Source organism: Lepidochelys kempii, chromosome 9 (genome assembly GCF_965140265.1).
Source record: "Lepidochelys kempii isolate rLepKem1 chromosome 9, rLepKem1.hap2, whole genome shotgun sequence".
Taxonomy (NCBI): Eukaryota; Metazoa; Chordata; order Testudines; family Cheloniidae; genus Lepidochelys; species Lepidochelys kempii.
Window position 1 is genome coordinate 55,809,298 of NC_133264.1, and position 12,678 is coordinate 55,821,975.

A 12,678-nucleotide genomic window follows, 5' to 3' on the forward strand; every position below is an offset into this window, starting at 1 on the left:
CCATTGCCAAATGGCCTAAATTAATTGGCTATGCATCTGTGGCCTGAGATTCGGCCACCACCAAGGGAACAGCTGTCCTCACTGCAGAGTTTCCTTTCGGCTGCAAAAGGCCTACAGTCCCCATTGTTCCAGCCACCAGTGTGGTGCAAGCTCCTCCCAGAAACCTCTCCCCACAGCAGTGCTGGCCATGCGTCAGTCAAGCATCCTGGCACAAGGGGAGATCATAGAATCATAGTATCATAGACTATCAGGGTTGGAAGGGACCCCAGAAGGTCATCTAGTCCAACCCCCTGCTCAAAGCAGGACCAATTCCCAGTTAAATCATCCCAGCCAGGGCTTTGTCAAGCCTGACCTTAAAAACCTCCAAGGAAGGAGATTCTACCACCTCCCTAGGTAACCCATTCCAGTGTTTCACCACCCTCCTAGTGATAAAGTTTTTCCTAATATCCAACCTAACCCCCGCCCCCCACTGCAACTTGAGACCATTATAGAATCATAGAATATCAGGGTTGGAAGGGACCTCAGGAGGTCATCTAGTCCAACCCCCTGCTCGAAGCAGGACCAATTCCCAGTTAAATCATCCCAGCCAGGGCTTTGTCAAGCCTGACCTTAAAAACCTCTAAGGAAGGAGATTCTACCACCTCCCTAGGTAACGCATTCCAGTGTTTCACCACCCTCTTAGTGAAAAAGTTTTTCCTAATATCCAATCTAAACCTCCCCCACTGCAACTGGAGACCATTACTCCTCGTTCTGTCATCTGCTACCATTGAGAACAGTCTAGAGCCATCCTCTTTGGAACCCCCTTTCAGGTAGTTGAAAGCAGCTATCAAATCCCCCCTCATTCTTCTCTTCTGCAGGCTAAACAATCCCAGCTCCCTCAGCCTCTCCTCATAAGTCATGTGTTCTAGACCCCTAATCATTTTTGTTGCCCTTCGCTGGACTCTCTCCAATTTATCCACATCCTTCTTGTAGTGTGGGGCCCAAAACTGGACACAGTACTCCAGATGAGGCCTCACCAATGTCGAATAGAGGGGAACGATGACGTCCCTCGATCTGCTCGCTATGCCCCTACTTATACATCCCAAAATGCCATTGGCCTTCTTGGCAACAAGGGCACACTGCTGACTCATATCCAGCTTCTCGTCCACTGTCACCCCTAGGTCCTTTTCCGCAGAACTGCTGCCTAGCCATTCGGTCCCTAGTCTGTAGCGGTGCATTGGGTTCTTCCATCCTAAGTGCAGGACCCTGCACTTATCCTTATTGAACCTCATCAGATTTCTTTTGGCCCAATCCTCCAATTTGTCTAGGTCCCTCTGTATCCTATGTCAGAGATGTCAGAGTCCGGCTTGCAGGCTGCAGAGTCACTGCTGAAAGCTGGTCCTGAATGTTGTCTTTGACTAGGTCTTACCAGGCTGGAGCACAGGGGCTATTTTGGGATCATTTCCCTGTCCGGAGCACCTGAGTGAGGTAGGACTGTCTCTTCCACACCTCCTGGCCCAACTGCTCTTTCAGCAAGTTCATCTGGGGAGCATGGAGCCATTACACTACGGAGAGGCACAGTAACACTTCCCATGTACAGCCATGGGGCTGTACAGGGATTTGCTTTATAGGGCCAGGGCATCTCTCCAAGGGAATATTGAGGCAGAAAATAATACTCTCCCTGGACCTGCCCTGGGGGGGCGGGGTCTGATTCCTGTGGCCCTTCCCCTCTGGCACTGCATGGCAGGGGTGGGAGGCTCTGAGATCAGAATGGTGCCACTCAAGTGTACAGCTCCTCTTAGCACTAGACACTTCACCAGCCATAGTACCCCACTCTGCCCCACCAGCCCCAGTCTTGCCTGACGAGGCCTCTGCATGAGCTCATTCAAATCTGGTGCCCATGTGGTGCCCTCAGCAGCAGCCAGGGCATGGCCTTCCCCATGGCTCCTTTTAAGGACGTTACAGTGGTGTGCCTAATCCCCGTACCTGATCCTCTAAGTCCTTGACACACTGCTTGTGGGCTCTCTCCCTCGACTCCAGGGACCGTTCAGCCTGGAGCTGGGTGCTGTGCAGCCTCTCCGTCTCCAGCTCTAACTGGTGCCGTGACGTCAGCTCCATCAGACACTGGGCATGTGCCCGCTCCATCTCTGTGATCTGGGCCTAGCACAGGAACATAGGGCAGGGCATCAGCCAAATCCCACTGGAACCATGTACTGGGCCATCAGGCAGTGCAGAACAAGGGTCTTGGCCCAGATGCTCCTTGTCTTTAGCCTTCCCTCGGGTCATTTCCACAGGGCAGTGCTGAGCTAGCACCATCCGTTTCCAACAGCCATGTTGGGCTCTGTGAGACCACACACGGGTACCAAAGAGCCATTTCCCCCTTTAGTGACTCTGCTCCGTTCACATGGTGCCTGACCCTTAGCTCCCCTGTGCTGGCTGCAGACAGGTCCCTGCCCTCTCTCGAAGGCCCCCTTGCAGGGCGTGGGCCAGCAAGTGGACACCTTCTCCCCAGGCTCCTTCACAGCTGCTGCCTCAGGCCTGGACCCTCTCAAAGAAGTGAGTGTCTGGGCTTCAGTGCATGGTGTCCTGCCTCCCTGTCTCTGGATCCCCTCGCTTCTCAGAGAGACTGAGTCCAAACAGCACCGTGTCCCACCAGAGCTGCTCTCTGGGGAACTCCACATGGGGGGCAGCAGGCTGGGAGGTGAGGAGAGCTGGCCCTTGTCAGCGCCTCTACCTGCCCCCAGGCCACAAGACCCCATGCACCCTGTCTCTTAGTCAGCAGAGCCAGGACAGCGATCAGAGCCCCCTGCAAGAGCAGAGAGACTTGCCCTGCCCTAACAGGAACCAGAGGATCTCCTTATCCCACCAGGCCTGGAAACTGGGAGACCCCTTTCCTGAGCACCTGGCCTCCTCCTCCTGAGCAATGGAACTGGGGAGGAAGAAGTTTCCTGGGCTGAGCCTCTTCCCAGCAGGCACCTTCCAAGTCCCTGGCCACAGATGATGCCATGGGCTATGGCTTCCTTTGGCTGGGACTCTAGGCATCCTTTGAACTCTGCTGAGCTCCTGTTTGCTCCTACCTGTCCCCTGCCTGTCCCGTCTCCCCCTGCCCATGCCCCATGTGCTCCTCTCCCTCCCTTTTCCTACTCCCATGAGCCTTCATCTCATCTCCTCACCCCAGAGCAGAGTAACCCTCTAAGGCACCCCCATTTCCTGTGACAAACCACCGTTACCAGTGGACTGACTTGCAGCTGCTCGTTCTGCCTCAGGGTGTCCTCCACCTCCTGGTGCAGACTGCTCAGTGACAGGTCCAGCTGCTTCTTCTCTGCACTGAGCTTCATGGCATTGTTTTCTTTCTTGATCGTCTCCCATTCTGCCTGTAAGGACAAGTCGCAAGGCAGGGACCTTCACCTCCCCTCTGGCACACACATGGCTCAGCAGTTCCCAGTGGGCTGGGATTTTCAAGGTCTTGGGATGATTTTCAAAAGAGCCCCACTGCCTGGCCCTACCAGCTGGCACACATAGCTGGCTTTGGCTGCCTGGAGCTGGCATGCTCCTTGAAACCAGGGTACCTTCTGGAGTGTCTGCTTGCTGAGTTCATCATTACAGCAACACCTAGAGACTGCAGCCAAGCTCAGGGCCCCACGGTGCGAGGTTCTGCACATACACATAGTCAGAGACAGTCCCTGCCTTTCAGAGCTTCCAATCTAAACAGATAACACAGAGAAAATGTGGGAGTAGAAACTGAGGCACAGAGAGGGAAAGTGACTTGTCCAAGGTCACTAGTAGATGCAGGGCTAGCACCCAGATCCCCTGCCTCCCAGTCTAGTGCCCTTTCCACTGGACCACCCTAATACCTATGAGAGCAGCTACATCAAGATGTGGAACTGAGACAGAGGACTTCTCTATCTTCCAGGATTCTGTGTTGTGGGTGAGGGCAGTGTGAGGCAGGCCTCCTTCAACAGAGGGCAGAGTGACAGCAGAGGAATCTCGGGAGGGAAACAAGGGAGTCACTGGAGGAAGCAATCTGAGGGGGAGCTGGAGGGTAGTTCCAGAAGTGAGGGAGCAGGCATGTCAAAGGCTGTGTGTAGACTGAGAAGGACAGGAGGGTGGTGAAGCACAGGAATGGGTTACCTAGGGAGGTGGTGGAATCTCCATCCTTAGAGGTTTTTAAGTTTGACTAGATGACCTCCTGAGGTCTCTTCCAACCCTAATCTTCTATGATTCTATGACTGAGATGCAGAGGAGACCTTGAGACCTGGCCAAGAAGAAGCTGGGGAAACCCTGGGGAGGGAAAAGCCAGTGGAGTGGAAAGGGCAGAGCCCAGCCTGTGGGCAGAGACAGCACATCTGAGGTGTTTGGAGGGAAAGGCGGGTGGGATCAGGAGAGAGGCAGAGTCGGGGGAATACCCCCGGAGGTAGGGAAGGACTCAGCATGATGGGATGGGGGTGGGGGGGAAGCAGTGGGATGAGGTTGATCGTGGGGAAGGCTGAGGGTTTGCAACTGAAATGGGGACACCACGCCGGTCACTATTCAGTGGAAGAAAGAGCTGTCAGGGACTGGCCTTACAGCCCAGAGCTCTGGACACAAATCAACTTCTTGGAAGTTTGTTGAGGTCTGAGTGGCCCTTGGGCAGGCGAGACCAGCAGTGGAGCAGAGCCGCATTAGCCAGGACAGTGCAGTGAATGCCTCTCCTCCAGCAGCACTTTCAGTATCTGTGCACATAGTGCATGAAGGCTGGCCAGGAAGGACCGCGCTGCAGCATTAAGTCCTGAAGGGCACAACCATCTTCAGGGCAGCATCTGGAGACTGGGCGTGGCATGGTGGTGCAAGAAGGGCTGTGTCTAGAACCTCGTGCAGCAAGAAGGCCCCCAAAGGCCCAGCGCTTGGGCGATGGTCTGCGTGGAGCCTGCTGGCTGTGCAGGGGCCTTCGTTACCAGCAGTCCCTGCCCTGCATGAACAGATAAAAGCCTCCAAACAACCAAAGGAAGGCCTGTCCCTTTAAAAAGCAATGAGCATCTCCTGGAAGAAAATGTTAAAAGGAGAAGAGAAGAAAGCAAAATCCAAAATAAATAAACGGCCACATCCGGATTTCCCCTCCTGAGACGCTACTCGAGGGTTTTATGAGTTCGATATGAATTACCCTCCCTGGCCATTTACAGCTGATCTTCTGGAACTCATTAGCTGTCCTGTCCCGCCCCCCAGCCCAGGGGAAGAGGTTGAGCACAGGGAATAAAGGGGCACCATGTAAAAGCGATTTCATGCTTGCTGAGACTCTCATACAGCCTATAATGTTGCTTTTCCACAACAGAAAAATATCACATTTCCTTTCATCCTAGTTTCTGCAGCTAGAAAATCCATTTAGATGCCTGATGGACAATCCCTATTCAGTCCAAGCTCAGCCAGCAAAGGCATACCTGGCTTTTCTGCCTCTCTGGCAGATCCAGAGCAGAACATTTCCTATCCTCTGCCTCTGGGAGCATGTGTTTTCGAGGATCCCAGTTCAGGCATTCCCTGCTAGCTAACACTAAGACATTAGACAACAAAACATACTTTTATATAGAATTCTTTATAGAGAGCCCCACCAAACCCTCTGCAGGGGGAACTGGATAGCTCAAAGGGTGAGTAATGGCCTCTAGTGCCTTGTACTTCTAGAATGATGGTTTGAACTCAACCTGGAACAGCTGTGATCTAGGGAGAGGTGAGAGAGTCCAGCCTCAACAAGGTAACTTATCCACATAATTCTCACCTTGGAACACAAAACTCTGCTAATGTTGCAGGTCAAGATGGCCCCAAATCCAGGTGTTTTCTATCCCAACAGCTGTCTAGTGACAATAGTCCTTCCTTCTCCAAGGGTGCAACCCAGCATTGAAGATGGCTGCTCTTGGAATGGCTTCCACAGCAAGAAATATTATTGCGTGATTGGATTGTTTTTCCTTTCCTTGCTGATATTTCTTGAGATTTCAAATGCAAACCCCAGGGGGTTTGATCATTATAACAACTTCTTTAGCACTGAAAGGGCCCAACTAGGACATGCAGAGAACAGCTACAGCAGTGAAAAGGAGCAAGCAAGGACAATGAAGCTGGTGTGCTGAAGTCATGCGTGCTGCCCACTAACACGTCTGCACATATACCTTTTTCCCTTCTCCATCCAAAGGCTGCTTGGCTCCACCTCTGGAGTGGGAACCAGGAGTGACAATTCAACAGAATGCATGCAAATGTTCAAAAGGAGCCCATTGCTGGATTGCAACATTAGGATACACTTGCAGAGTTACTGGACTGGATTGATGATTCCTTCTTCCCTAGGAATCTTACTGCTTGGATTTGATCATTCATGACAAATGAAGTTTAATTTAAAATGTCTGAAATGATCTTTGAGGAGGATTTTACTTCTCCCTTATTTTCATTTCTTGTGTACTGTTTTGTATAATCACCCTGCAGCAGAGTGCAAGCCTTCCCTGGAGATCAACTGGCAATCCCAGGGAAGGACTGCACTGTGATGCAGGCACGCACTGGCATTAAACAAGATATGAAAAAGGAACCAGCTCTCACCATCTTGCTTTTCTTCCTCTACAGCTTCATTTATGCTCCTTCTAGCACTCTCAGGAGTGTATTGTAGTCACTCACACAGATCCTAGCCAATTAACTATGGAAGGGGTACAGCTTAGTGGGGCAGAAGGGTTTTGTGGTTAACACACTGACTTTAGCCTCAGGAATACTGGGTTTGAATCCCAGTTCTGCTATGTGAGATCTGGAGCAAGTCACCTAATCTGTCTTTGTGCCTCAGTTCTCATGGGGATAATGTATCTTCCTTTCTCCCACTCTTTGAGTATTTCAATTGTACACTCTTTAGTGCAGCAATTGTCCTTTACAATGGATGAGTACAGCACCCAGTATGATGGGGTGCCAATCTCCTTTGGGACAGAAGGGAACTACTGCAATAATGAGCTGTGAACAGAGGACTAATAGTCTTTTAGCCAGCATTGGCACTTGTATCATGAAGTGTTGTGTATCTTGACTTTCCTGCACATTATTTCTGAGTTTGCATAAGGGGAACTGGAACGTAGTCATGATAAAGAGTGGAAGATACAGTATTCATCACATTCTCCTCTTCTCCCTCTCAGTGATAATGAAGAACAACTTGATTAGTTCAGTATGGACCTCTGAAATAGATCTCTATCTGACAGTATCACCAGAATTGTATTGGACACTCCCTGGAGCCGGGAAATGCCTTGTGACTTTTGGCTCAGAGCGGGATGTTTAAACGACTGTTCTGGAACTTTGTTTTCACACTGTCCCTTTGTGACGCTCTATACCTCGGGGGAACACCCTACACCCCCATGTTCATCTTTATAAAATGATTGTGTGGTATCCAATGCAAAGTTTGTCATGTTGGGTGTCTTTGGAAGGCTCATAATGCACTGAGCATGGTTGTTATAGTAATTGTTACAGTAATGTTATAGTAAGATTATAGGTTGTAATTTCATGTATATAGTTATGAGGCTGAAAATGTATCCTCATGGTTTAAAGCAAGCCCATGCAAAAACTCTCCAAGAACTGAGAGGCAGTTCACACCTCAACAGGGCATGGATGGGATAAACCCAGCCCAGCCTCACAGGAACAATGAACACTGGCTTAGGCAGCAACAAAAGAATCTGTCAGACCGTCGAGGGAGTCACCCCCTTCCTTTGGGACTGCGATGAGGTAATGCTCACCTGACTCTGAAGGGGAGGAGTGGGGCAAAGCCAAGAGGAAAGAAAGGACATGATAAAAGGGAGAGACATTTTGCCATGCTCCCTCTCTTCCACCTACATCTACAGACACCACCACCACCAAGCAACTGAACCACTGATCAAAGGGGAGAACCTGGCTGAAGAGCCAGCCTGTAGTGAGAAGCATCTAAGTTTGTAAGGACATTGAAAGTGTTAAGATCAGCTTAGAATGTGTTTTGCTTTTATTTCATTTGACCAAATCTGACTTATTATGCTTTGACTTATAATCACTTAAATCTACCTTTATAGTTAATAAATCTGTTTATTCTACCTGAAGCAGTGCATTTTGTTTGCAGTGTGTCAGAGACTCCCCTGGGGAGAACAAGCCTGGTACATATCAATTTCTTTGTTAAATTGACAAACTTATATAAACTTGCAGCGTCCAGTGGGCATAACTGGACACTGCAAGATGGAGGTTCCTAGGGTTGTTTCTGGGACCAGAGATATTGGCTAGTGTCATTTGCTTGCAAGTAGCTGGGAGCAGCTTACATGCCAGAGGCTATGCATGAACAGCCCAGGAGTGGGGGTCCTCACAGCAGGGTGGGGTAAGGCTGGCTCCCAGAGTCAAGGATTGGAGTGGCCTAGCAGATCACCGGTCCAGATTACACCAGAGGGGAGCGTCATACCCTTAGAATCCCGATGATGCACAAATGCAATGTATGCCGACAGGAATTCAGCAGATTCAGCAGCCCACTCCCACCCCACAATCTACAGCTGATTTTGCAAAAGGAAACCAAATGGGTGGCTCAATCCTCTGCAGAGCAGCACGTCCAAATCACAACTGCACACACACACGCCCATTTGTGAAGAAAACCAGGACAATGGTCTGACTACCTTGTATGAATTAAACTCCTTACTACAGTAAATGGAAAGCAGTGACACAGTTAGGGAAACAGCTGTTGGACACAGCCAGAAGTGAGTTCCTTTGGGTCAAATTCTGGACCTGACGCAAAGCCCAAGGAGCTGGACTGTATGTTGGGAAGGTGTGGTAGGAAGAAATCCTTCCCCACATCATGGAGATGATCCATGGTAGTTATCTCTGGCCTCCCCTTCTTCAGGAGGGAGAGCCTAGCAGATCTGCATCACTCTTTCCTTAGCCTCCCCCCTCCTTCCCATACACTGAGAGCTTCCATGGAGCTGTTCTGGGCCCCCATCCAGGGCTCTCCACATCGGCCCCACCCGACACAGTCACCTGATCTGTGAGATGGGAGCGGGGAGGAGAGCAGAGGGGGTGTGAATTGCTGACTCCTTCCACTTAATGCTCCTAGCAAAACCTTAATCCACACCCTGCAGGACATGCTTGTGTCCAGTCCATCAGGTACAGAGTTTATTTGCTAGAGCCATCCTGATCTTACTCAGAAGTCATCTACTACAGGACAGGCCCAAAAAGGAAAATAACAGAACACCACTGGCCATCACATACAGCCCCCCAGCTAAAACCTCTCCAGCACATTATCAATGATCTACAACCGATCCTGGAAAACGATCCCTCACTCTCACAGAGCTTGGGAGGCAGGCCAGTCCTCACTTACAGACAGCCCTCCAACCTGAAGCAAATACTCACCAGCAACTACACACCACACCACAGAAACACTAACCCAGGAACCAATCGCTGTAGCAAACCTCATTGCCTACTCTGTCCCCATATCTACTCTAGCGACACCATCAGAGTACCCAGCCACATCAGCCACACCATCAAGGGCTCATTCACCTGCACATCTACTAATGTGATATATGCCATCATGTGCCAGCAATGCTCCTCTGCCTTGTACATTGGCCAAACTGGACTGTCCCTAAGTAAAATAATAAATGGACACAAATCGGACATCAGGAATGGTAACATATAAAAGGCAGTAGGAGAACACTTCAATCTTCCTGGACATTCTATAACAGATTTAAAAGTAGCTATATTTGAACAAAAAAACTTCAGAAACAGACTTCAAAGAGAAACTGCAGAACTAAAATTCATTTGCAAATTTAACACCATTAATTTGGGCTTGAATAGGGACTGGGCGTGGCTGGCTCATTACAAAAGCAGTTTTGCCTCTCCTGGAATTGACACCTCCTCATCAATTATTGAGAGTGGACTACATCCACCCTGATCGAATTTGCCCTGTCAACACTGGTTCTCCACTTGTGAGGTAACTCCCTTCTCTTCATGTGTCATTATATAATGCCTGCATCTGTAATTTTCACTCCATGCATCTGAAGAAGTATTTTTTTACCCACAAAAGCTTATGCCCAAATAAATCTGTTAGTCTTTAAGGTGCCACCGGACTCCTTGTTGTTTTTGTGGATAGAGACTTACATGGCTATCCCTTGATACTTACTCTTATTAGTGACTTCTTCTCTTAAGAGACCACCCCAATGTCTCCCTACATGTACTGGGCGAACTCGGCTCTAAGTCACGCTCGCCTCAGTCAGAAGTAACTCCATGGATTTCAGTGAAGTGACACCAGAGCTCCATGAGTGCAACTGGGAATGTTGAGTATAGATCTGTTCCATCTTTATTACCAGATCTCCACTATTAAGTAACCAAGCCCTTCAGCAGTTGCTTCCAACAGGTATTTTATTGCCTGTTCTGTTCCTGTACAGCTCTATGGAAACCCTCAATAGAGAAAATGTTAAAAGAAACAGTTCCCCTTTTCTCACCAAGTCCCAGACTCTGACACACCATGTTGGCTAATATCAAGGTATTCCTAAAGGGAAATTTTCCTCACCTGTTCATCTTCTTTCTTTGAGATCGTCTAAACCAGTGGTTATTGTTCCTCCCAACCAAATATTTGGATTGGTACAGCAGATCAGAGAGAATTTCCCCCTCCTAATAAAGCCCCAGATCAGAACAGATCTGGGGCCTGATTTTTACTCACGTTATCCATGCAGTTGCAAGCAAAACACATGCTCTCTTGTGCATGTAGGTTGTGTGTGCACTTAGCACAACTGCATGCGTCAGAGAGGTAGTAATGCCTATTTCGCACATGTAGTTACCAACTCTGCATACCCTTTTGGGGTGGCAAAGCATTTTTACGATTCCAACTGTGCATTGAACATTGGCTCCTACGCTTTCCTTACACAGTGTTAATGCTACAGCTTGTTGATTTGTAAGATGCTCCAAATGAGGCACTGGCTGCCACATTAAACAAAGATATGGATGTCCCCGATGGAGAGGCTAACATCAGGATAGTCGCCCCTTTCAGGCTGTCACTAACCTCTGAACAGGAGCTCCCACTGCTTCCTGTGGCATCTGTGGGGTCAGTTGCATCATTCTGCCAGGCAGCTCTCAGTTTCTGTTAAGGCCCAGTTTATTTGAACAGACCCGGGAATCACAGGGTCATTGGAGCAGGGGCAGCAATGCCAAGGAAACATTCACTTCCAGAGCAGGACAATCTGTTCTGCCTCTCCCTGGGGAGAAGCTTTAAACTCTGGATTCATGGGGACACTCACAGGGGAACCCATGGGGCCAAGCTGGCTGCATTGTCCAAGCAGAATGGAGCGGGAAGCAAGGCTGCCCTGGGGGTTAGTTCAGCCAATGCCCAATTTGTGAGGCCCTCCTGGATTCCTTGAGGGTTCTTGATGCTGGAAAAGGGAGACAGCTTCTCTGGAGGCAACGAGAATGTTCAGCACCAGGTTTCAGAGTAACAGCCGTGTTAGTCTGTATTCGCAAAAAGAAAAGGAGTACTTGTGGCACCTTAGAGACTAACCAATTTATTTGAGCATGAGCTTTCGTGAGCTACAGCTGTAGCTCACGAAAGCTCATGCTCAAATAAATTGGTTAGTCTCTAAGGTGCCACAAGTACTCCTTTTCTTTCAGCACCAGGATCTCTCAGTCCTGGGCTTCCCTACTTTGCCTCACCAACAAGAGCATGAACCTGCTGCTGGAAAACCACCGGTCGCTGAGTTAGATGGGGTGGAGTCAGACTCATGGCCAGGTTTTTGGTTTGCTGAAGGGTCTTTGCATCACTAGGGGAAACACATTCTTAGAGGTCCTGGGGTTATGTAGGGGCCGCTGTAGCACCACTAAGCCACCTCCTTGCATGAGAGGCATGGCTAGGGATGAGGGGCATGGCTCCTGCTGATCCCTGGACAGCACAGTGCTCCCTACTGGCTGCTGTTAGCCAGTGTAGTTCACAGAAGTCCAGGCTGGAACAGTTTTGAACAGCCTCTGATCCCTTTTGTTTGGAGTTGTCAATATAACATCAGCACCCAGACTGTGCCCAGCTTTGGCAAATCACAGTGAGCTCATGGGCTGCTCTGACTTTACATCAACTAGAGCCCTTTGCAGCCATCCTCACCTTTCATATCTTGACTGTGCAGATCAAGGCAGAGTGTTGCATTCTGAGACCTGCAGTGCCAGATCCCCAGGTGATGTAAATGGGTGTAGCTCCATTGGGGTCAATGGGTCAGATTCCTAGCTGGCATAAATGGGCATAGCTCTGCTGATGACAATGAGACAGATCCGCAGAGGGTGTCAATCAGCATAGCATCCCTGAAGTCAGTGAAGATTGACATTCACGGAGGCTCTGGCTGGAAGTCTCTGTGAGCTGCCCTGGTGTGTCTGAGAGGAGAGTAGCTGCAGGGCCCAGGCTGTGTTTGCTCTGCAGCGGCTCATCACAATCACTTGACAGTGGCAGGTTTCCCCACCCCATGCCCTGCCTGTCCTTCCTCCTCCTGTGAGGGAAGGTGTTTCCCTTTGCAAGGCATAGTGCCTTTCTTCTCCAAGGCTCCCAGTCAAAGTCCAGTGCTTCACACTCCCTGGCCCAGCTTCTCCTGGTGGAGCACGGCAAACAGCTGGCCTACTGGAGGATCACCCCAGGGTGGGCATCCTTAGGTGGTGCAGAATTGACAAAATGTCTCTATGCCAGCCCACCTCCCTGTGGCCAGCACTGGAGATGGTGCCAGGGCATCCTTGCACCCCAGTGGTCCACAGCTG

General features: G+C 49.9%; 1 protein-coding gene across 1 annotated transcript in view; it reads right to left on the reverse strand.

Annotated features, from left to right (window-relative positions):
- Nucleotides 1-660: 660 nt before the first annotated feature.
- Nucleotides 661-12,678, reverse strand: part of CROCC2 (ciliary rootlet coiled-coil, rootletin family member 2) — a 215,378-nt gene continuing 203,360 nt past the window's right edge. The window contains exons 33-35 of the mRNA XM_073358695.1: nt 3,210-3,353; nt 1,966-2,139; nt 661-1,521 (exon numbers count right to left, since the gene is read on the reverse strand). Coding sequence (XP_073214796.1) covers nt 1,438-1,521; nt 1,966-2,139; nt 3,210-3,353 — 402 coding nt within the window. The 3' untranslated portion in view covers nt 661-1,437. The remainder of the gene's footprint in view (nt 1,522-1,965; nt 2,140-3,209; nt 3,354-12,678) is intronic.